Source organism: Diabrotica undecimpunctata, chromosome 2 (assembly GCF_040954645.1).
Source record: "Diabrotica undecimpunctata isolate CICGRU chromosome 2, icDiaUnde3, whole genome shotgun sequence".
Classification (NCBI taxonomy): domain Eukaryota; kingdom Metazoa; phylum Arthropoda; class Insecta; order Coleoptera; family Chrysomelidae; genus Diabrotica; species Diabrotica undecimpunctata.
The window spans coordinates 179803807-179830245 of record NC_092804.1 but is presented as its reverse complement, the minus strand read 5'-3'; the positions used below and the strand labels follow the sequence as shown (position 1 = coordinate 179830245).

General features: G+C 33.5%; 1 protein-coding gene across 2 annotated transcripts; it reads left to right on the top strand.

Moving 5' to 3' along the window:
- The first annotated feature begins 503 nt into the window (after positions 1–503).
- On the top strand, positions 504–25859 carry LOC140433599 (uncharacterized). 2 transcript variants are annotated; one of them, XM_072521581.1, is made up of 8 exons: positions 504–713; positions 5497–5770; positions 9785–9927; positions 14712–14893; positions 20832–20873; positions 22943–23037; positions 25416–25487; positions 25539–25859. In XM_072521581.1, exons 1-8 carry the CDS (start codon positions 531–533, stop codon positions 25811–25813), a joined length of 1266 nt encoding a protein of 421 aa, XP_072377682.1. In that variant the 5' UTR covers positions 504–530; the 3' UTR covers positions 25814–25859. The 2 variants fall into 2 exon arrangements, with proteins under 2 accessions (XP_072377682.1, XP_072377683.1); XM_072521582.1 differs by having other exon boundaries at positions 584–713; positions 5561–5770.
- Positions 25860–26439: the final 580 nt, after the last annotated feature.

The following is a 26439-nucleotide window of genomic DNA, read 5'->3' as shown; positions in this document are numbered from 1 at the left end:
TAAATCAATTTTCAGTAAGTAAATATGGGTTAGCCACAAATACCTATATAGTAAATAAAACGTAAAAAGTCAAAAAATTCACATTGTGTCTGAGTTAGGCAATCATTTTGAAGATAAATAGATTTATTTAAATGTACATTTTATTATTTTGTAGATACTGGAAGAGAACTTGAAAAATAGGAAATATTATATTGTAAAAATAGGAAAAATAGGAAATATACGAAAATTTTACAGTTTACTTTAATTGCTATCGACACATTTAACTTCAAAATAGGAAATATTAAGTATTATAGATATTATATTCCTATTTTAGTTGTCCGATACTGATTACTGGATTATCGCAAGGTCGAGATAATCAACCAAAAAAGAAGATATATTTGGTAACTTTTCGTAGTAACTTTCTTGGGAGTAAATCTGTCTTTTTAGTTTACTGCTGCTTAAAAACAAACCATAGTATCCTATTCTGTCTTTGTTCATACAACATTGATTTTATATACAAAAATGTCAAATAAGGCAGAAATGTCAGTGGAATGCTCTTCGTAATTTTGACAATTTTAGCATGTGTGTCATATGGAGAGATATTTTTTAATACAGACGATAACAGCACCATTCAAAATTATGATAGTGAACCTCCGTACAATATTTATAAATGGGTACAGCAATTACAGCTGCAGACTTGCGTTTTTGTTGGAATAGGACTCAAATATTATGCTGTGAGTATTGTGAAAAAAAGTTTTGTCGGTGCTATTTTTTAAAATTTAATTAGTAAATAATCTGTAGGTTTATTTTTGGATATTGTTAAAATCATTTAATATTTTAAGTTATTTTTTTTTAATATATAATAATTTTCAGATCTGCGAAGATTTCGTACAACGTTTTTAATTTGTTTTGATTTATGTTACCTATTTTTATTTATGTTGGGTTGTTTAAGAATAAAAGAACTCATAGACATATAATATAAAATAGACTTATCGCTGCAGTACCAGCTCATTGCCCCAGTGAGACAGAAAACTAACGCAAATATAATAAAATAAAAATAAAAAATAAAAACAGAAACGTTTATATCCTTAATAAAATTAACATTTCACAACTAAAATATTTCAAAACTTAAGATATCGTAGCGTTCTTTCTTGACGTCATGCTGTTGCACCGTCTACTGCTTGATTTTCTTCCTCTCGGACCTTGAATTTTTCTGTCGTGGACTCCTTGGTTTCTTTTTCTGTAGACACTTATTTTTGGCATCGTATCTACTTTTCCGATTGGCTGTCTGCGGCAACCACCCGGCTAGATCCTGATCGTGTGGTCGATCAGTTTATGAGTCAATCGAAACATCCTCTAGATCCGATTCTTGGCGAGGATATATCTGGTCTTAAGGTATCTCTTTGTGGCTTGGTGGAATACCATGTCCCTTTCTCAGCCACCTCCCTCAGTGGTGTATACTGGAGCCTTTCTTTAAAGGTTGCATTTGTAGTATGTTCTTTCCATGTTGATCCATCGATGATCCTGTAACATGACGTGTCTGTTGCTTTAAGTTTCTTCCAGTTGGACTTAGAAATGAAACTCCAAACTGGTACAGCGTACAGTAGTACCGATCTAACTTAAGCCTGGTTTAACTGGATCCTAAAAATATACGGAAGTATTAGTTTTTTAGCAGTGTTTGCTTTTACCTTGATATGTTGTGTGTTTTTCTTAAAGTTAAGTGTCCTGTCGAGGTGGACTTCTAAATACTTGACTGAATCTTCTGACTGGATCCTGTTTCCTCCTACTGTGATTTATACCCCTATTCGATTCGTCTCTTGGGTGAACATCATGAATTGTGTCTTTTCGGCGTTGATTTTGATCTTCCATTTTTCGCTGTAATCAGTAATTTTTCCAAGGTGATTTTCTATGTTTTGGACTATTCTTCTGTCATTCTTTCCCGTTGGATATATCGCCGTGTCATCTGCGTAAAGGGCTTTGGTTGTTCTTGGATCTGTTGGTACATCTGAAACAAAAATGTAGAACATGTGCCAGAGTATACTGCCCTGAGGCAGTAAACTCTGGCACACAGGCTCTGGCAGTATATATAAAATCATACTGAGAGCCTGGAATAAGGAACAAATCCCAGAAGAGTGGTGTATTGGGATCGTTTGCCCGCTACACAAAAAGGGCGATGAATTAGAATGTAGAAACTATAGGGGAATAACCCTCCTTAATACAGCATACAAAATATTTTCGAGTATTTTATATGGTCGCCTGAGTGAATATTCAGAGGAGCTTCTTGGCGAATATCAAAGTGGTTTTAGGCCTGGTCGATCAACAACAGACCAGATCTTTGTATATATATACAAGGATTTCCACAGTTTTCACTGTATTCCTTCACTTAACCGTTTTCTCCAATTTTTCCTGTTTAGCCAGTCCCCTTCCTCTAGGTTTCTTCTACTCATTGCTTCGTCCACCTCATCTCTGAAAGATCTTCGGGGTCTGCCTCTCTTTCTTCTTCCTATCGGGCTCCACTCTGTTATTCTATTTATCCACCGATTTTGGTCTGCTCTTCTGACATGTCCGTACCAGGTTAACCTCTTCTGTTCGATGTAGTCTATTATGTCGGAGTTCATTCCCATTCTCCTCTTAATCTCCATGTTATTTATTCTATCTCTTCTTGTTACTCTGCAGCTTCTCCTTAGGAATTCCATCTCTGTTGCTCTTATTTTGTTTTTGGTTTTCTTATTTATTGTCCAATTTTCACACCCATAAGTGAGGATACTTCTTGTCATGGTATTATATATTTTTTTCTTTGTTTTCATGCTGATGTTCTTATCCCATAGTACCGGGTTCAATTTTCGTATGCAGTCTCTTGTTTGTCCTAGTCTATTTTTTATATCTTCCTCCGTTGTTCCTTTGTTTGATATTATGAAACCTAAATACTTATACTTGTCTGTTCCTTTGATTTGTTTACCTTCGTCTATTTCCAGCTGTTTTATTTCTGTATTCTACGTTGTTAGGTATTCAGTTTTCTTTAGGTTTATTTCCATCCCATTCTTTGTATATTCCTGCTCCAGTTTTCTCATCATAAAACTAAGGTCATCCTCGTCTTGTGCGATCACTATTTGGTCGTCGGCAAAACTTAGCGTATATAGATATTCGTTCCTTACTGGTATACCCATTCCTTAAGGCAAATACTGGAAAAAACCAATGAATTCAATATCGACACATACCATCTTTTCGTAGATTTTAAATCGGCCTATGATACAGATGATACAGATACAAATAGACAGCAGAGGAAACATTTTTAATAAATCATCCCAAATTTTGGCATATGCAGATGATGATGATCTAGTTGCCCGCACAACACGCAAGCTAGAAGAAATGTATACCACCTTGTCAAACGCCTCAAAAAATATGGGCCTGCAAGTAAATGAAATTAAAACTAAGATAATGGTATCAACACCCAACAATAGAGCCAGAAACATCGGCCACCAATTCACGGTTGATAATTCTACCTTTAAAGTGGTGGACAAATTCACATACTTAGGCTCCCTGATCATCAAGGAGAACGTCATGACGGAAGAAATCAAGCGAAGAATAATCCTAGCAAACAAATGCTATTTTGGACTGAGTAGACATATGAGAAGCAGAAACTTAAGCCAAAAAACAAAAATAACCATATACAAAACCCTTATACAACCAGTGTTGACATATGGGTCGGAGACATGGACCATTTCCAAGGCAGATGAAAATCCCCTGCTTATATTTGAACGAAGGATCTTGAGAAGAATATTTGGTGGCATCTGTGAAAATGGTGTTTGGAGAAGGAGGTACAACTACGAGATATATCACAGATATAAACATATATTTGGTGGTAAAGACGTAGTATCCTTTATAAAAATAGGAAGACTAAGATGGGCAGGACATCTGGCAAGATCACAGCAGAACAACCCTCCTACAAGAATCCTTATGTCACAACCTGTGGGAAGTAGAAGTAGGGGTAGACCAAACTCAGATGGAGGGGTGGTGTAGATGAGGATGGTAGACAAATAGACTTGGGAAGGTCGAGGCTCTTTTATAGGGCTGTAGCACCAATGATGATAATGATACTGCCCTAAGGAGTACCTTCTTGTATTTCTTGGATTGTAGACGTCTTTTGGTCAGCCGAAACAAAAAATGTTCTATGAGTTAGTTATGTGTCACATATATTAACTACATAATGAAGCAACCTAACTCGGTCCATCTTGTATATAAGTGCCTTCTTCCAGACCGTGTCATATGCCTTCTTGATGTCCAGGATGGCCATTCCTGTTTTCTGTCTTATGTTGAATCTTATCTTCGTGTCGCTGATGACTCTTGCTAGTTGGAGTTGCAATTTATTTCTTTTTTGAATCCGAACTGGTCCTCCTGAATCCGCAAGTTTCATCAGCCTTCTGTAGATGATTTTTTCTAGTACTTTTTCAAGGGTTTCGAGTAGTGATAAGAGCCTGTAGCTTTCCAGGCTTCTTCCGTCTTTTCTTGGTTTTAGTAGAGGGATAATTTTGGCGTGCTTCCAATTACTTGGAAAATGTGCTTTTTCCAAGCAATATTTAAAGATATAGTACAGTTGTACTATTGTCTTCTTTGGAAGTTCCTTGAGGGCGATGGTGTGAATTTCTTCTGATCCTGGAGCTCTGTTTCCTTTTAGTCTTCTTATGACTGGCGACTTTTGTTGGGTTGGTGTAATCTTCTTCCTCTACTAAAAGTCAATTATTTTTTTATTCTTTCATATTCTGAGTTGACCTCCTCGATGGTTCTTGCATCCGACATGTTTTGTTCTGTCTGTGTGTTGATGCCATATTTTTAGCGATTGCATCCACTTTTTTTTGGGTATTGAAGTGTGTTCCCTCGTCGTCTATGATTTATGGCATCTTTTGTTTTCCTCTTTGTTTGGCTTTCAGCATTTTCCACACGTTTCCATAGTTCCTCCGCTTTCCTAATGTTGTTGTGCCATTTGTTTTTTGTAAGTCTTCTAAGTCTTACTCTTATTTTTTTGGAAAGATCGTCTTCGTAGTCTTTGAATTCCTGTATTTTTGTCCTCTGGAAAACTCTTCGAGCCCTGTTTCTGTCCTTGATGATGTCCTTTAGTTCATTCGGTATGATTAGTTCTTCATTATTCGTCATTCTCTTAGGGATATTGTTCTCCATAGCTTGTTGTATTTTTCTTAATATTTCTTATCATTTTTCTATCCAATTCTTCCACTAACGCAAAGCAGTCCCTGCGTCTTTTTATAATTTGTCTCTTTATAAGTTTATCGACCACGTGACCTAAAATACCAATGAGAAGGTCACGTGGTCAATACACCAGGACCATTAGAAAGATATGCATGGACTTCTTGTCTTGTCTTGTTTTCTCTGTCTCACTTTGAGAACGCGACTGTATTTTACCAGTTAGTCTATCTTATATTATAATATGTCTGTTAGAAAACCTTAAAATAACCACAGTTGTCATGATAGCTAAATATTTATTAAAATTATTATTATTTTTAGTTATTTGTTGAAAATGTCAATAACAAACAAAACAATACTATAAAATCAACAAACTATTTCTTAGGAATATGTCACTACTCTACCTTAGAAACCTGGAACCTCTGTTCCAATAGTTTAGCCAAAACGAGACGACAAAAATGCACGTTTAAACTTAAGCCAGGAGTTTATCATAGTCGGGTGCACAGAAGGTTCTGTGATTTTAAAGTGATGATGAAAAATAAAGATTGCAGTTGTATGTCGTCGATTTTACAGGAGAACTTATATAAAGTAAGAGGTAAAAAAAATGTTTGTTTTAAGTTGTTTTCAATTACGAATGTACTGCAACAAATTTAGGCATTTAAAAAAATTCACATTGTAACTATATTTTCTGTGTAATATTAAAGTATGCTAACTTATTAACGTATTAACATACAAAAACAAAAACAAATAAGAAGCTTTACCAGATTGGATCATTTTTACACCTGAAAGTCACCAGTAGATCAAGATAAGCGAATGGTAAAAAACCAAATAGACTATGTATTAAGTATAAGTATTGAAGTATTTTACGTTTTTTCAGTATACAACTGACTTTTCCAAATCCTGCCCATACCAATCTTGCTCTTCTAGTGATTTCTGCACTTTGGTTCTCTTTGTCAAGTTTCAGAATTTGGCCTAGGTAGATATAGTCCTCGACTTGTTCTATATCACTGCCATTTATAGTTATACGTCTGGGATCGTGTCTGTTTGTCGTTGTTTTTGTTTTTGTCATTTTAAGGTTAAGGTATAAAAAGAAAGCTGTCTGAGAGTTTCTTTATCATAATTTGTAATTCCTCGAATGTGCTTGCTATAATCACGATGCCGTCAGCGAATCTGAAGAATGTAACTTGTTATCATTACCGTTAAAGCCATATGTTGACCAATTTGTAGTTTTAAAGATGTTTTCTAGGGCTAAATTAAAAAGCTTTTGAGATATTACGTCGCCTTGTCCAACTTCTCTTTCAATGGGGATAGAATTTGTATTTTAGTCTAGTTGTACTATCATGGTAGCATTTTATGTCATCGGCTGTATGCAATAGTGGTACAAGTAATTTTTTAAAAAGTGGGTTTAAAGTTGGCGTGCCAATAATTTTGTCTTATTTGTTTTACTACATGGATTGAGGTTTTTGGAAAAAAATAAATTTTGGTGTATTTGGGAGAGCGTTAGGTAGCCTTTAATGAATTGTAACATAAACTTTCAAATTTAACCCTTATTTTGAGTTGTGCGACTATTTCACATCAACATTTTGTCTTTCAAGACTAATAAACGATCCTCTCTTTGCGAACCGGTTGGTGTAAACTAAAATGGGTTTATGTTTTGTTTAAACCGGTAGATGTAGACGTAAACAAATAATCATATATATATACAAGGATTTCCACAGTTTTCACTGTATTCCTTCACCCAACCGTTTTCTCCAATTTTTCCTGTTTAGCCAGTCCCCTTCCTGTAGGTTTCTTCTACTCATTGCTTCGTCCACCTCATCTCTGAAAGATCTTCGGGGTCTGCCTCTCTTTCTTCTTCCTATCGGGCTCCACTCTGTTATTCTATTTATCCACCGATTTTGGTCTGCTCTTCTGACATGTCCGTACCATGTTAATCTCTTCTGTTCGATGTAGTCTATTATGTCGGAGTTCATTCCCATTCTCCTCTTAATCTCCATGTTATTTATTCTGTCTCTTCTTGTTACTCTGCAGCTTCTCCTTAGGAATTCCATCTCTGTTGCTCTTATTTTGTTTTTGGTTGTGAGGATACTTCTTGCCATGGTATTATATATTTTTTTCTTTGTTTTCATGCTGATGTTCTTATCCCATAGTACCGGGTTCAATTTTCGTATGCAGCCTCTTGTTTGTCCTAGTCTATTTTTTATATCTTCCTCCGTTGTTCCTTTGTTTGATATTATGAAACCTAAATACTTATACTTGTCTGTTCCTTTGATTTGTTTACCTTCGTCTATTTCCAGCTGTTTTATTTCTGTATTCTCCGTTGTTAGGTATTTAGTTTTCTTTAGGTTTATTTCCATCCCATTCTTTGTATATTCCTGCTCCAGTTTTCTCATCATAAAACTGAGGTCATCCTCGTCTTGTGCGATCACTATTTGGTCGTCGGCAAAACTTAGCATATATAGATATTCGTTCCTTACTGGTATACCCATTCCTTCGCACTTTCTTTTCCATGGTTTCAGGGTTTTTTCCAGGAATATTTTGAACAGGGTGGGGGATGTGAAACAACCCTGTAGTAGTCCCTTTGTCGTCTTAAATGGCCTGCATATTCTATTGCCCGTTTTGATAGCTACTTCGTTATTCTTGTAGAGTGCTTTTACCGCGTTTATTAATCTTCGTGGAACTTCGATGTCTTCCATTGCTTCCCATAGCTTGGTTCTAGGTATTGAGTCATATGCCTTCTTAAGATCAACAAAACAAAAATAATCATCTAAAAGTTATTAATCACCTAAAATAAAAGTCATTAAAATAATATTAATATTATTACTTACGTTACTCCTGCTCGAGATAAGATTAATTTACTCCTTATCCCATAACCCTTTGGATCTGACATTTTTAAAACAATAAATTCATTCCTTTTATTGTAACACAACTCCAAAATTCTCACTGATACAGTTTAAAATTACCTAAAATTGTCTGCTATAGTGCAACAACTCAAATTTGCCGGTGTTACATAGAAACTTGATATCGACACGGTTCGACTTCCAAGGTACAACTAAAAAGGACCAGTACTGCAAGAAACAATTTATCTCAAGCAAGCCAGCAATTTAATTAAACTCAGCCTGTGAGACATGTTCACCCCTAAGAATTACGTTCGGGTGTAACAATTCATTGGAACGAGGTGTATTAACTCTAGTAAAAACAGGAGTCACTCCACCGCGCTCCAATGCTCCAGACCATCCCTTTCTCCCCACAATTTATCTCAACCGACAACATATCATAGCAACACTAGTGACACCTAGTGGACATTTTTGCTATTATAAGCAATAAGGCTTTTTTAAGCTCTCTAGTGATGTTAACTCAATTTTGTCAATTTTTGAGTTAAGCCACTATTGCATACAGCCGACGATGTATTGGTTGACTATATCTTGAATCTATTCTACAATTATTATTAGCTTGTTCTATAGCCCACATCTCGATACTATAAAATGCCTTTTCATAGTCTACAAAGGTAAGAAATACGGGTACTTGATACTCATTTGCTTTCTCTATCAGAGTTTATATTATCAGCAGATGGTATGATGATCTGCTTAATTTGTCTTCTTTAGTTTCTATTATCTTTGCGACCTGTAGTTCAGCTTCCGGAGAAGGTTTTTTTTGTTTTTAAAAATCAGTTTTCTCTCTTCTTTCACGTTATTATATATTTTTGCTTTAACTATTCGAAGATTACTACCAGTTGTTATGTTGTTTATTTTTTGACGTCTCCAAATATTTTTTGTTGTTTGAGAGAAAATAGACTATTTATTATTTTTGGTAGTTCCATTAAGTGCGATTCATGTACACTTTCTGTTGGGTTCCTTTTTGTAAAAGGGATCCATGTATGTTTTCCTCTTTTAGAAATTCCATAGGTTTTTCTCATCTGTCGTTTTTTTGTCCTGAATCCGAAATTTCCAATCTTGTTTTCAGAGTCATTAATCCTTCTTTCTTTATTTTGGCAAGAATATCTTCATTATTATTATTATTATTTTAGATTCTTTGTAGTTATCCAAAGCTTTTTTCTTAGTAAAAGGTATTTATTTCATCATCAGTTGCCTTTTCAGTTGAAGAATAAACCTGCACAATCTTAATTCTGGTGTGTGTGTTTTAAGATCATAATGTAAGCCTTACAGAGATGCTATGAATTATTTGGATTTGTGTTAATGATAGTAGATAGATAATAAAGGTAAAGATAATAGAAAGAAGCAGTGTGGTAAAAAGAAACGTCTGATGGTTGAAAAATTTAAAAAACTGTTTTAAATGCTCTTTAATGGAACTCTTCAGATCAGTGGTCGACAGAGTTAAGATAGTGATAATAATATCCAACCTCTGATTTGAAAAGGCTACTTAAAGAAGAAGAATCACTTTTACAGCAACATCGATACCTTTTCCTATAAGAAATATATTGTAAGAATATCTAAAAATGACTTAACTAATTTGCAAATATGTTTTGATTTTCCTTGTAAGTTTTAAATATATTTTTCGGCATGAGAACAATATGCTTCAGTTAAAATTAAACAAAAAGCATCATTTACACCATTTTAAATAACTACAAAACACGCTTTTTCTGTTTCAGGATTTCCAATGTGTTACATCCCGCCTCTTCCTTACTCCATATGCAAATACAACGTTTGCGGTTTGTCCAAGTGCAGTTCCCTGACAGTTGAAAATTCCGTATATTCGATCCGGTGCGATGTGGCATGCATGACTGGAAATCCGGTGAGATATTTAGTTTTTAGTAACATAACCCGAAGACTAGTAAAAGTTTTGGTAAAGTAAAGAGCAAAAAATAAATTGTTAAATTTTGATAGAAATAAAATTATCAATAATAAATTATAATTAACATTTCAAATATAGCATTTATTAAATTTTGATTATATTTATAATAGTGAAAATATCTGTAATGGAAGTGCTTTTCGAGATTTCCGATTGGCGAAGATATCTATAATTTTCGAAAAATCACATGATTTTACCAAATCATGCTCAATGGACAAAGTTGCTACGCCAGTTAATCCTGTTATATTGTACTCGTATATCTCGTAGCATTTAATCTCATAAAATACTTTATTAGAATGGGGCAGGCTTTAGTTACCGATTCTAAAGCAAAAAGTCAACAATAAGAATATATCAACATTAACGAATGAATAGCAGATCATAGACATTAATTGCTAAGCACAGTAAAATCAAAATTTTGGTACAAAGATACGGTTAGTGCAAACTGTCAAATCGGTACTACTTCTTAGGGCAATTATAAACATTTACAAGTTCTTCTTGTAGTGCCTATCCGTTTTAGAAGTTGGCAAGCATAATGGTTATCTGTATTTTGCAAATTTCTGCTTTGAAAAAATTTATGGTTGTTGTCTTGAAATACTTACGTAGATTTTTCAGCCAGGAAATCCTTCGCCTTCCTGGTCTTCGTTTTTCTTCTACTTTTTCTTGTAGAATTAATTGCTGCAAACCACATCTTACGCTGTTCTTCATCATGTGACCGAGGTATTCGATTTACAAAAATCATAAATAATTTGTTCGAATTGGACATCGAAACTTCAAAACAATTGTGTAACCTCAGAAACCTTTTTTGGATGGTGCTATAGTTTATTTTTATGAACGAGAGAGTAATTAGCATAATTTTAACTGGTCGCTCCGACCACTCCATGGGCGAGCTTAAGATTAATTGAAAAATTACTTTGAATAATTGTAAAAAATAAATGAATTATTTCAGTGTTATAAAGTGTTATGTGTATGTAAACAAAAGTGACCTCTTTTATCACACACTATATTAGAACTGACTGGCCTACATTAAAAAGGGTTTTAAAAAATTCACATTTTTTTTAATTTTTAAAAATTACAAAAGAGAAAAAGAGTTTTTAAAACCGTCTAAGGTATGTTAAATAGATGTTAAACTTACAGCTACTTGTTACAAATCCAAATCAGATTCAGAAGATGAACTTTCAGAACCAAGATTTATAATAACTGGCTCGATCATTTTTTCAGTAATATTGTCCAGCTTCCACATTTTTTCCTCTTCTTTAATAGTGTGATTTACTGCCTTTTCCCAGTTTTCAGGTTTTACATTATTTACGGCCTCCAAAAACAACTGTTTAACATCATGAATTTTAAAAGTGGTATTTTTTCTTGAAACTTCACTCTTTATCTGTGCCCATACCAGTTCAATCGGGTTTAATTCACAATGATATGGTGGGGATCTAAGTACTGCCATTCCACGATTTTTGGCAATTTCATCAATTTCGTATTTTTTAAATTTTTCTTTATGAAGGGCACACAACGAATAAAGTTCCTTTCTTATAGATCCGGGATGGTACGTAATATTTTTTGAACTCAGCCAATTCTGCAAGTCTTTTTTTAACCACTTGGTTGTGGGCAATCCTTCTATAAGTCTGGAGTGATAACTTGCATTATCCATTACTATTACACAGTTCTTAGGAAGAAGATCTATCATTTGTTCGAACCATTCTTGAAAGACATCAGCGTTCATGTCTTCATGGTAGTCACCGGTACGAGTTGATTCAAAAGTTAATAAACCACCTTCAACAAAACCGTCTGAACTGCCAATGTGTACTATTATCAGCCTGCGTCCCTTTCCTGATGATGGGTTTAAACCAGTAGATAAGTTATTTACAAAAGCGTGCCTTTGACTTGTAACAGTTTCATCCTGCCAAAATTTATTTGGTGTATGACCCTCGTTGATCCATGTTTCATCAAGATAAAATATTTTTCTTTTTTGGTTTCTCATTTCCTTTATGGTTCTTAGAAAATGTCTTCTCCATATGACAATATCGCTTCTTTCTAATAAAATAGACTTTCTGGGATTCTTTTTCCAGCGGAAGCCTATTTCTTTTAAAAGTTTCCATAACGTACTTCGACTCATTTCTGGGTAATCCTTATCATCTCAAACTGAGACAAGAACTTTATCCAATGTTGGAAATTCTTGTCTAAAGAAGAATTCATGCACTTTCCGTCGAAGTCCTTCTTTAAAATGATATTCTATTTGAAATTTTGGTTTCCATGGAGCATTACGTAGCATTTGAAAACTACCACATTTCTCTTCTTTAATAACTCTGTAAATCGTAGATTTCCCAACACCAAGTGTACTGCTAACTAACTCAACGGTCTCATCAACACTTTCACATAAACGTTTGTCTGTAAATGATTTAAAACAATTAAATATTAATGTTTTTTTATTAACTGTTAGAGGACCAATTTTTCGGCGTTTACACGGCACTTCCAAATTTTCCATAACACTAGTATACACAATAAACTGCACCTTGCAACTGAAGTACCTACTTTTAGTGACCTGTTAAGAATTTTGAATACGCCACTTGGACCTTCCTATATACAAAATGGAAAAACCCACTATCAAATTTTCTGTGGAATAAGTTTAGAAGGTAATTATCTAGTCAATTACTGTCGTAGATTCCTGGAATTAAAGAATTAAATGTTTTATTGTTGAAACCCTTACTTCGTGGAATGCACTCATTTCAGATAAAATAGAACGTTTTATTTTATCTAAAGAGTTAAACTTTATTTTGCAAATAGGCAAAGAATTAAACTTTATTTTGCAAATAGATAAAATAAAACGTTTTATTTTATCTAAAGAATTAAACTTTATTTTGCAAATAGGTAGGTACTTATTAAACTTTTATTGGTTATATATAACCAATAAAATAAACATCTTACATTTCTTGCAAATTCATTAGTACCTGTTAACTTCCATTACTCCGACACTGGCAACCTTATTTAGGGATTAGTAACCCTCACAACTATTGTATTCTATTCTGTTCCAACCTTTATACTTGGTGGTCATACTCAATTTAAAATTGTTTTCCTTTATACTTCTGTAAACTTGTTGACAAATATCTGTTTTTCATTGAGTCACCCGTATCAACAGTTTAGGGATTTGCATACATAATTTATTGTTTTATTACTCTCTCATACATAAAAATACACTATAGAAAGGTCACCTGCGAAATGGAGACACTGCGGATGGCAGCCAGATGATTAATGGAGAGCGAGTCGTGGGTTCGAAACTAGCTTTTGAAACCGGGAATGGCTCCAACGGACGAAATAAGTAAAGATAGGATAAGAGATATTAGAAAAGATACAGAAATAAACAAAAAGATAATTGGGTAAAATTACCAAAGATACGATAAGATAGAAACAGGGCGCCACTCAATTTTTTTTGGGGTTTAAGGAGGAAATTAAGAAACCTTAAAAAAGAAAAGAGAGAAAATTTTGCCTCTTTTAAACCGACCATGAGCGTATCAGCACGGGGGTAAGAGAATTAACAATAATTTAATATTTGAATCACAAAAAAAAATGTTACAGTTGTTAGACTTAATTCTTATTACAATTACTTATTGTGGGTTTAATCCCATATAAAATAATATTTAGATTGACTATGGGTTTGGTCCAATTTTTTCAGGGACCAGTCTAGATCCTTCATAAATTCTACCAAAAGGTTATAATTCTAGTAACTAAATCAAATAACATTGAATTATACAGCGAGTATGACGAAGTTGGAACTTTTTAACAGCTAGAAATATTATTATATATAACTATATGTTAGGTAAGACTAAATAATCATTTTTAATCCCCATAAGAACAGGACTTAAGACGTTAATATTAATAAAAACTAAGCTGTTTTTAAGATTAAAAGAATAGATAATAGGATTTTTTTAATTCAATCAGATCCTATTCCAAAGACTTCCTGTTTCTGCGTTAAACTTTCCTTGATATTTTTAGCGCTTATATATTCTTGTACGTCGCTTAGTCATCTTCTTCTATGTCTTCTCTACAAACTGGTGTTCAGTTAGTTATGTTTATCAGCATATCTGTATGTGCTTGTGTTATTATTTGTCCAATCCATTCTAAGCGCAAGAGAGATTCTCACTCCTGCTGTCACCCAATATGTAGCTTCTTCAAATTTAATTTTAAATTGTTTAGCATTTGTGTCGTGTTGTGTAAATGTATTAGTTAATGTTTATGACATTCACCAAATTGTTGGATAACCTAATTTTGACAGAATGTCCTTGAATATGCTCTAGGAGTGAAAGTACTCGGGCAAGATTTAAAAAAAGGGTGCTCGAAATCTGCTTATTATTTTTTGAGTTTGACACGTTTTGAGTGTAGTATAAATTTATTTTATCGTTTAGATTTCTACTTCGGAAATCGTTTTCCGAAGTGAAAATTGAGAGGTCAAATAAACTTGTTTTAAAGCAAAATTATGGCTTATTGCCAATGAAAATAGTAAATTGTATTAAGACGCCAGCTTCAGAATAAAATCTAGTTAAGTTTTGTCAGTTTTTTCGTTTGAAATGCGAGGTATAATCATGTAGAATTTAAAATTATTAATAAGATTCACAAATGTGTTTGTATTTATTATTATTTTAACTTAAACAACTGTTTTTATATCATCCTGTAAAATTTATTAAAAATTCCCTATTCTCAGTCATATGTAAATCGATAAACTATTTTTCTTGTAGTTTTGCGAAGGACCGATGCACCGGTCGTCCGCTCCACCAAAAATCAACTCGCATTGGTCGAAGTGGAGTCATCAGGAAATCGCAGTCGCGGATGGTAGTGAATCACAGCCCAGCAGGACTTCCAGCGAAGCGTCTACTAGCAAAAAGCTACGTTCCGTCGCTACATGCATAAATAACTATAGGTTAGTGTAGTGGTATTCGATAACAAAATTTATAGTTTGCATATATATGCTTGTGGTATTTGTAATCAGGGCCGTGTTTGGATAAGTTGGCAGGACAATTTATTTTTGATGCCAAAAAAGTTGAAATTATGTAAAATTGTTTATTTGGTAATACTGAGAAGTTGTGCTCTAAAATTAGTTTTTTATTTTTGTCCAAAGACAAGTACTTCTAGAATTAAACTAATTGATAAATAATTTGTCTTACAAGTAGATTCAAAGATAGCTAGTTCAAATTTTGTTATTTCCGTAGGATCAGAGTACATACATGACTGACAGAGCTCGGTTACTCTTAGTGTAAGAAATATTGATAAAAATTAACAATATTAAGGACAAGTACTAAAAAATTAGTTTGCATGTATTTATTAAAGGACACCACAAAAGTATCAATAAATTTTCAAAACTTTTCAGACACTGTAAGGTCTTTAAAAGTGTTGTCACATTACTACTGATGAAGCACCGAAAATGATATGATTTAGAAAGTATATTTAAGTTGCATTTTAAAGACCTGTTCATGAGATTATCGGCCGGTTTCCGAAAAGTTATTCAAATCTCCAATCATGTAATCAAGTATCAAATTTGATCAATTGTTAACAAGCGACAGGTTTCCGAAACGAAAATTATGGTAAAATTCATGATACTATGATTAAGAAGATAAGATATTGCGCATAAGTCGTGACGTAATTGGAGACTTGCACGTTCGTAATGTCAATTTTTTGTATGTGTCAATAAATAATCTTTAATAAAAAATAGTTTGGAGATATCCTTTTGTGTACGATTACTGTAATTATTAAACCTTTATTTAATATTATTATTTTGCTAATTGAATAATTTTATCACAGAATGCATAAAAATCCCATTTAACTTTAACAAGAATTCAAATTCTGCTCTCCAATGACGGCATGCGCGAACACGACCGATTTTGTGCTACGGGAAGATCCTATCTTGTTAGTCATAGTATCATGGTAAAATTACGTGATCACCGATTATAGATTATTTGACATACGATTTTACACGGAAACAGTAGAATCGATTGTAATCGTTTATTATTTCTGTACGAATTGTTCTTTATCTTGCTCTAAATTAAGAAAGTAATGTTGCTGTTTCACTTTACCATCATTCCTGTTTATGTGTAATCTGCATTCTGAAAATCAACAAACAAACATAACCTAACTAACTAATAATTTTGTGTCGTTCGTTAATGTTTACCAATTTGTCATTTATCATCTTTAATTCTTAAAATGAACCTTTGTAACAATATTTTTGGGTTCTTTCTAAACAGCAGCTTTTTATAAAACACCTTAGGTTTATGTATCTTACAACGTAACCAAACATTTTATTTTATTTACTTACAACCATTGGTACATAACCAAAGATTATAAGATTAATCGTCCAAAAATCTCAGATTACCTGACAAGCTAGTATGACAGAAGATTGACTTAGATAAAACGATAATTAGCGTTTCGGAAACCCAAAATACTTCTGACAGGCTGTTAATCATCGATTATTGGCTTGTTAGAATTAGTTAATGTGTGTTATGTGATTGAAGTTTGATCGATGTTTCTGCAACTCAAAATGCATTTATTCGATTGTTAACAGTAGATTACCTAATTTTGATAATGATCAGCCTTTCGAAAACCGGCTGTATGTCATATAGTAAAAACCTTTGACAATACTAAGAACTACTGCAGTTGGAGAAGACAAGCTTAATAGCTAATAGGAAATTATAAAACATCTTCATGAATAATTTAAATGGCATTAATGACATTTAAGCTTTATTTAAACAGAACGGCATTTAATATGGAATATTAATAAATTAAACTAGAATTTCAAAGTAAACTGATTTAATTGCTCAATTAGAGTATCTATTTCTTAAAGTTTCTTATAGGTTCTACAAGGTCGTGCCTTGTTTCTCAGACCTGAATCTTTAAATCATACGATAATTACGATATTTATATATTTATAAATGGAGGTGTTTGTTAGACACCGTTTTAGTAAACAGAATAAAAAAAACTTTTGGAACCTCAGTTACAGTTTTATCTATTATACAGGGTGGCGCGCCGAAAACGAAACAGATGCATTTACTGGCAGATGATTCCTTAAAAAAAAAAACGCTTGGACCCGTCGGTTTTGTTATCGAGGGGGAAACAAAATTGGCATAAAATCACATTAACATTTTCAGCCCCCTAAGCGGGGGTGGCATCATCCCTAAAATCTTAAATGGAAAGGGGGGTCGAATGATCCATCATTTAAAAGGTCTTTCAACTCCCTTTACAATGATGTAAAATTCATGTACTTCAATTCAGTAGTTTTGGAGATTGATTGATTTAAAGTTTAAATACATCATCGTAAGAGGAGATCAATACATAGCAGCAAAGTTGTTAAAAAATAAAGAATGAACTGACCAGTCAGCCGAGTAAATGTTGAAAATGACCACCATTAGTTTCCATGCAGTAATAAAGATTTTGCTGAAAACGTTGCCGGATATTTTGCAATATTTGAGGAGTAATTTGATGGCACTCATTCACAATTCTTTGTCGTAAATATTCCAAGGATGTTGGCTGAGTAGCATAGATTTTACTTTTTAAGTAAACCCACAAAAAGAAATCCAAAGGTGATAAATCTGGCGATCTTGGGGGTCATTCAACGGCACCTCTTCTACCAATCCATTGACCTGGAAAGGTCTGATCTAAATAATGCCGAACTCTTAATGCGTAATGTGGTGGGGCACCATCCTGTTGGAACATCAACATATTCTCAACGTATCGACCATCATTCTGATTTTCAATTATATCTGTTAGCGCAGGATCTATGGCATTTTGCAGTAATTCCAAATACATTTCACCAGTCAAATTTCCAGGTAAGAAAAAAGGACCAACCAAATGATCGCCAAAAATGCCAGCCCAAACATTTAATTTTTGTGGCTGCTGTGTGTGTACCTCATGGTAAATTCTGGGATTAGAGTCCGTACAATATCGACAATTATGACGATTTACTTCGCCATTTAAAAAAAAGGAACATTCGTCGGAAAAGCAAATGTTAAATAAAAATTGTTCATCGTTTGTAATTCGTTCACTCATAACTTCACAAAATTCTAATCGCTTATCAAAATCGTCTTCATTAAGTTCTTGTACAAGGTGAATTTTATACGGATGAAAATTATGGGCCTTTAGAATCCGTTGGATAGTACGTCGACTAACACCACACGAAGTTTGCAATTTGCGGGTACCTAATGTAGGATCTACAATAACTTGCCCTAAAACCCCCACTTCTGTTGATTCGTTCCTTATAGGATTTTCAATATTACGTTTTTTATTGGCGACTGATCCAGTTTCCCGAAATTTAGCTACAAGTTCTAGAACATATTTTCGGTGCACATTATTGTTCTCATGTCGCTCATTAAAAATTTGTGCTGTTCTATTAGCGCACTGATTATTTCCGAAAAATATTTCAATAATTTCAACCCTTTCTGCCGTGGAATATACCATGGTTAATTTATGTATAAAGCAATAAATGATATTTTAACAACAAAGATTGGTCAAATCAATCGCAAACTGATGTACTATTTCCTATTTAAAATAAGTACGTGGCATTCTCTACTTATCTTTCGTCAAGAAACAACTTTTTTTGTCACAAAGGACACTTCAATTGCTATTTTTATTATTAATAAACCATGGGCGTAGTAAATAAAAGCATTTACTTATCAAGAAAATGCTTTTACTCAAATTTCTTCTAAAAGAAATACAAACTAATTTGATGTACCTATTAAAGTCTACTTTAAACTTTAAATCAATAAATCTCCAAAACTACTGAATTGAATACATGAATTTTACATCATTATAAAGGGAGTTAAAAGACCTTTCAAATAATGGATCATTCGACCCCCCTTTTCATTTAAGATTTTAGGGATGATGCCACCCCCGCTTAAGGGGCTGCAAATGTTAAAGTGATTTTATGCCAATTTTGTGTCCCCCTCGAAAACAAAATCGACGGGTCCGAGCGTTTTTTCAAAAAAGGAATCATCTGCCAGTAAATGCCTCTGTTTCGTTTTCGGTGCGCCACACTGTATACCATCTTAATACTTGTCTAAAGAGAAAAGTTATCAATATAAACATTTTTTTGTTCCATTTTTTTTTCACTGCAGCAAGATAATTTTTTATTTTCTGTTTCTGTTTCTGTCTAAAATGCTTGCTCATGTATACTTTAGGTTCTACATGGATGCTTGCACAAATGCTTTAAAATGCTTGCCCAAGTTTGTACGAATTTTTAGTCGTAATAAGAGCTTTTATGCATACAAACATGAAAAAAAGGATACTGAATTCTGAGTTTAACCTTAGAATATATAAAACAGTAATTGGACCAGTAGTCACGTATGGATGTAAAACGTGGATTCTTTTAACCACTGATGCAATCCAATTAAGAATATTTGAGCGGATAATTTACTGTAGACCAGACATCAGTTTCATTTTTAGATGTTTTATCTAAACGATAACTAGAACAAACATTTGTGTAAAGATCTATCTATCTATATAAGGATTTTTACAGCTGTCGCCGCCTTCCTTCTTTCAGCCAATGTCTCCACTCCTTTCTGTTCTGACATTCTCCATCTCTAATGTCTCGTCTTTCCATGGTCTCGTCCACTTCATCCCTCCATGATCTTCGGGGTCTACCTCTTTACCTCCTTCCTATTGGGCTCGAATCCGAAATCTTTGCTATCCACCTTGTATGATCTGTTCTTCTCACATGTCCATACCAAATTAAACGTTTTTCTTCGATGTAGTTGAGTATGTCTTCTACTTTCATTCTACTTGTTCTGTTGAGTTCTACTGCCATTCTTCGTTTTATCTCCTCATTTCTGATGCGATCCATTTTTGGCACTCTGTAGCTTCTTCTCATGAACTCCATTTCAGTTGCTGTGATTTTGGACCTGTGTCGTTTATTTATTACGCTGCTATCTAAGAACATTCAGAGACGCCATAAAACTCTAAAACTACCCAATAAACTAGAGTTGTAGAGAAGGAGGGTCTGTATCTAAACAATATGCAGAGCTCAGTACTAGAAAATACAGATCATGTCCTTAGATACGCTAAAATTCTATTACCTTGTCAGAACAACCAACAGATCCCAAATATACTTTAGGGTTGTTAATATTGTTAATATAAGAAAAGATCATCAGTGAGAAATAAACAGTTAAGTCAAGGATTCTTATCTTTAATAATGTCTATCTTTCTTGAAGATTAATCATCATCATTGGTGCTACAGCCCTATAAAAGAGCCTCGGCCTTCCCAAGTCTATTACGCCAGTCACTTCTATCCATTGCCAACTGTTGCCAGTTTGCTGCGCCTATTTGTCTACCATCCTTATCTACACCATCCCTACATCTGAGTTTTGGTCTACCCCTACTTCTACTTCCCACAGGTTGGGGCATAAGATTCTTCTAGGAGGGTTGTTCTGCTGTGATCTTGCCAGTTGTCCTGCCCATCTTAGTCTTCCTATTTTAATAAAGGATACTATGTCTTTACCACCAAATATATGTTTATATCTGTGATATATCTCGTAGTTGTACCTCCTTCTCCAAACACCATTTTCACAGATGCCACCAAATATTCTTCTCAGGATACTTCGTTCAAATATAAGCAGGAGATTTTCATCTGCCTTGGAAATGGTCCATGTCTCCAACCCATATGTTAACACTGGTTGTATAAGGGTTTTGTATAGAACAATTTCTTGAAGATTAAACGTCATAGAAAAATGATACCAACTTGCAACCGACCCCCAAAACAATCTTTCGTTACAAAATGCCAGCCGAAAAATGTTAAACTCTTTTACCATAAACTCTAATTTCATAAACATTTATTACACAAAAAACCTAAAAATATTATATCTCTGTGTATATTTCAGGAACTCAAAAGGTTTAGATTGTCTTGGGCCCGGAACTGGATGGTGAGTAGGTAGTCCCATTTTTTTATGTATACAAGAAAAAGTTATTTATTAGATTAGAAATAGGAAGGGAGGATGTGATATATGAAGCTTTTTACTGAATATATAGTTATATCGTTGCATAGTAGATGCAACGACTGATCTTAATAAGTTAGGTGGAGTGGATTATGCCGTAGGGGTAGAAAAAAGTTAAACATGAGAACTTTTTAATCAAATTTTGATTTTTATTTAAATATCTAATAATATTGATTATATTTAAATTGTTACCAATGGTTTTAAATATTACGAAATTCCACTATTTTGCACCTTTTATCAATGAATGCCACTAACGTAAAATCAATGCCACTATATTAAGTATAATGCTTAATAATATACTATCACATACTATTCTACCATCTTATTTATTTATTATATACACTCAGGTGCAAAAAAATCGATCCATTCCTTATTTCTTATTTATTTGAAGTTGTATACTTTTAGAGACATTAAATTACGTATGTAAATTTAGGTGTACCCTCGTATACGAGAAATAAAATAATATTTTTAATATTGCTTTTTATATTTCTTAAAACAAATTGGTATTTCAGGTTTTTGTCAAAAAGGGTCTGAAGCAAGTAGATATTTATTGAATGTTGTTTTTAATTTAAGAACCATACTAGTGTAGTGATTTTATTTTCAAAACGTGCTATAATTTTATTTAATTATCCTTCCTAACTGTCTCTAACGACAGATGCTGCAAGGGCGGTGACTTTAGTTCCAGATGGTCGTAGCCAATATTATGCAGCTGAAATGTTAGGTGTTAGTCGATCTTCAGTTCAAAGAGCAGTTCGGCGTTTTAGCGACACCGGTAACTTCACAAGAAGACCAGGATCAGGTCGTAGAAGGGTAACATCCGAAAGAGATGATCGATTTCTGGTCTCATCATGTTTGAGAAATCGGCATCTAACTTTAGTTGAACTGGCAAATCGTCTGAGCGAAGTTAGAAATGTGGATATAAGCAGATGGACAGTTCGTCAACGACTTGTAGAAGGTAATTTATTATCCAAAAGGCCAGCCCTATCTCCAATACTATCCATAGAATATCGCAGAGCTCGCCTTGCTTTTGCAAGAGAACATGAAAACTGGAGTGATGCAGATTGGAGCAATGTATTGTTCTCAGATGAGTCCAGATTTTATCTAAGGTCATCAGACGGCCGAGAAAGGGTTTGGAGAAGACACGGAGAGCGATATTTTCAATGTAATATTGCGGAAAGAATAAGTTATTGGGGGGGCTCCGTTATGGTTTCGGCTGGTATCAGTTCAGAAGCCCATACTGATTTAGTTATTGTAGATAGAGGTTCTATGTCTGCTAAAAGATACATAACAAGTATTTTTGATCAGCATGTGGTACCTTTTGCTCCTTTCATTTGACCTAATTTTATTTTTATGGACGACAACGCGCGTCCTCACCGTGCTAGAATCGTCAACCAATATATAGAGGAGGTGGGAATTGTCTGTATAAACTGGCCAGCTTGCAGTCCCGATCTCAATCCCATAGAACATCTATGGGATATGATAGGAAGACGTTTTCGAGCACGAGTACCCCGTCCAAACAACTTGGCTGAACTTACATCGGCTCTTCAAGAAATATGGGACCAATTCGATCAATTTGATACCAGAGGTTAATTACCTCAATGCGTAGACGTGTACAGGCTGTTATAAGGGCCCGAAGGGGAAACACTAGATATTGGTTTATTATCAATGTTTTTCTTAATTTCGGAAAGTTTTGAATATTCTTGTATTTTTGAGTTTTGGTGTATGTCTCTATAAATAAATGATTTTTTTGGATAATCTGTAAAAATTATTTTAATCTAACATATACTTTTACATATATACCTGATTTAAAACTAATATCTTCAAACGTTTTCTTTTTTCAGCAAATAATACCCATGATTTTTTTGCACCTGAGTGTATATAAAACAGTTTACATTTTATTATCAACTAGAAAATATTTGTTTTAAAATTCCAGTTTTTTTCTATAAAATATAAAAGCTAGTAACTTGTCGTATTTACTAAATTTTGCAATGTTTTAGCTGTCCGCCAAATTCAAGCAATTGCGTTTGTGAAACTAACGAACTACAGGGTGGACTAGTATTAAAAAGAAGTTACGAATTGCAGATAAAACGAAGTAAATAATTTTTTTTAAACTTCTTCCAAGTTAAAAAATTTTTTGACCAAGATAATTTAACACATAGTTCAACTAGTCTAGTGCTGTAATAATAAAAAATCAGAGGTTTGTCATGCAACTAAAGCTCTTTAGTTGTATTTTGTTAATCTGTAATAGATATTTTGATTATTATCTATGGATTTTTTCACTGTATCATGATACATTTGTTATTTAAATAATATCACAGTCAATTGATTTGTAATTGTTACTGTAATTTCAATATTGATTTTCAATAAGTTTCAATAGGTTTTTTATTTCGTCACACATTTCATTTATTCACTTTTTTCTTGCTCCTTTGATTTTCGAGTCTATGGCGCTTTGGACTCTGGATACTTGATTTAAATCTATGATTCATCAATTTTATTCCTTACAATCTTTTAATTACTGTCTTTAGGTGATTTTCATGTATAGATAGCTTGCGAAGTAGTTTAAACCAGGTGTTTGATACCACATATTCTCCTTTTAGGCAAAATTGTATCAGACGATCATACCTGTCATTGCGTTAGCCTAATACGTATCCTCCAGGAATATTAGCTTCGTTTTCTTTGCCAATTTTTGCTCATTATAATGTTGATGTGGTGTTTATTGAGGCTTTTTGAGATGTTTGTTATTTCTGCATAACATTTTTCTACCTCATTCTCTTCTTTGTCTGTTGTGGATGCATGTACTTGTATTAGATTGAGTATAGTCTCTTTATATTGAAATTGTAGTAGCGCTATTCTTTCGGAGTAAGAGGTAAAGTATTTTGGAGATTTATCAATGTTTTTGTGTATGATAAATGCGACGTCATACTGTTAAGGACAGTTATTTTCCCCTTTAAAGAAGTCAATTTCTAGTTTTCTTGGACCGGTCCATCTCAATCCTAATATTTCAATAATATTACTGCTATTTTTCAAATTGCATTATAAACTTCATGCTGTTAGTAGGCTTCAAATATTTCATGTTTCAATTTGTATCGATTTTTTTATTATATTAAGTCCAAAGATTTAAGATGTAGTATACTGAATACTACGAAATACGCTAAGCTGATGGAGACTTCGCAAAGGCGAATACTGCTCAGCTTATCTAGCGCATATAGGACGGTTTCAAATGAGGCTTTATATGTCATTGAAGCGGTGATACCGATCGTTTTGTTGTGCAAAGGGCGAGCGAGTGTGTATGCGAATAGGATGGATGTAAATATATATATATATATATATATATATATATATATATATATATATATATATATAAATAAGAGAGAAAAAACGATAGTGGAGTAGCAAAGGGAAAGGGCGAATGATAGCGGAAAGGCAAGGTGGACGAAGTAGCTTATTCCCGATCTGAGGCCGTAGGGGGAATGTAAGTTCAGGAAACTAGACTACTTCATGACGCAGTTTCTGACCGGACATGGTAATTTTGGCACCTTCACAAATAGAATAGGCAAATTTGCCTCGGAAGACTGTACTGTTTGTGGGGTACCGGACGCTCCCGCTCACATTTTTAACTGCCAGAGAGCAAATGCGAGGGGTGATTTCGAGAGGCGAATTTGTTTCGAGCTGGATGAAAGAAACATGGTAAACATGTTTCTGATTTCTGAGGTGATAAAGAAAAAGGCGCAGGAAAACAGAGGATGAAAATAAGCCACGGATCTAAACTTTTGGTTAATATTATTTATTAGTTTTTGGCCTAACGTCTGAAATATTTTCTGATTTACGATAATAGGTATGGTTATTTATAAGTTTTTATTCCAAAGATTTGCATCCCTGTTTAGTGGATCTGGATCTTTAGTGTAGTAGTTTGTTTTTGCCTTTTGCATCCTGATACCGTTTTCATTATTGGTTCTTCCACCTTTATGGTTGATTTCTCCATTCAAGGGCAACATAATGTCCCTATTTCAGACCACCCTTCTACCTTCTCAAGAAAACTGTTAATAGATTTAAAGGGGACCATTTATACCGATGGTAGCCTGGTAATTTCATCATATCTAGATACCCCTACTTAGTTTAGCCTTCAGAGCAATGCGGTTATTCGGGGTGTGGCACGTGGAGCCATAAGTAAACGTCTTATGAGGACCAAAATCCCTTTATAACACATTTTTATACACCATTGTTTGATATGATGAAAATAATTATTAAGATTCTTTCTTAGATATTTTACATCCAGAATTTCTCAAATAATACCTGCAGCTATCGGCATCTTAGGAATCATACCTTGCTTATATTTTTAAATTCCAGCGTAAAAGTAAAGTTCGATTTTGGATATTATAAGCAAACTATTTTATTTTTAAACAATTTTAAGCAAATCTATGACTAAGATTAATCAAAAAAACAAATTTATGTTCAATTGTTCATTTTTAGGAAAAAATCCGTCATTTAAAATTCAACGACCTTTCAAACGAAATACTGAGGAATACAGAAGGCTGCTAAGAGGTAAAACTATTTAAGAATTTATTCAAAATTGTACACGCATAAAAATTTCAGATACCAACAACGATAAGGACGACGACGAGGAAGAGGATGAAGATCTAGATGAGGATATAGTCTTAGAAGAAGACACAACAGAAACTACACCTAGTACGACAGAATACTTGGAAAAAGAAGAGCTCGACGAAAAAGTTAGCAATGATTTAAAGGACAGGATCACATTGATACGGAAAAATAATAATTCCACTAAATCAGAGGGCACAAAATTTAAATGTGTATCAGAAAAATTTGTAAGTTGGTTATTGTTCATATTAGTATTTGCATTTTTATAGATTTTAATAATCGCAATTAAATATTTAAAAATGAAAATTTTTATTCGAGAGATTTTGTTATTTTTGTATAAAATTTAAGAAGAATAAGTTACAGAAAAATAATGTTTCCAAAACCATTTTTTGTAAAATAAACTATCAAAAAGAAGAAAGCTTTGTAGTTTTTTTAAGGGGTTATTACAAAAATCAGAAAACAACAATTACATATATTATCATTTGGGTCTTTTGGCTCTTTATTAGGGGGCTCATTTTTTATATTACATACTTGGATTATTCCTTTCAAATTTTTCTTTAATATTGGTACATGTATTTAACTCTGCAGTTTTTTTGTGTCAGTTTTTTTATATCCCCACATTATATTCTAACTGGAATATTTATGTCAAAAACTAGCAATTTTAATAAGCTATTAAAATTTTGTTGTTTTGCTTTTAGTAACATTCTTTTATAACTAAAATATTATTATTAGGTCTATAAAGTGAATAGACAAAAATGTTAATTTCATTATTATCAATCGGAAAACAAAAACTGATTCAAACAAACCTATCACAAACTCTTCCCAGAGACCGGATATCAACTGATAACCCGAGGCTTTGATAGCAGGATCTGTTTGTTTTTCTATTAACTTTAAG

Bases quoted from the DNA above. Each gene is read 5' to 3' on its own strand.
- LOC140433599 (XM_072521581.1), top strand. From the start codon at position 531: ATGCTCTTCGTAATTTTGACAATTTTAGCATGTGTGTCATATGGAGAG. The intron at 23,038-25,415 runs GTAAATAATTTT...GTTCATTTTTAG, and splicing joins CGAATTGCAGATAAAACGAA to GAAAAAATCCGTCATTTAAA. The intron at 25,488-25,538 runs GTAAAACTATTT...TAAAAATTTCAG, and splicing joins ATACAGAAGGCTGCTAAGAG to ATACCAACAACGATAAGGAC.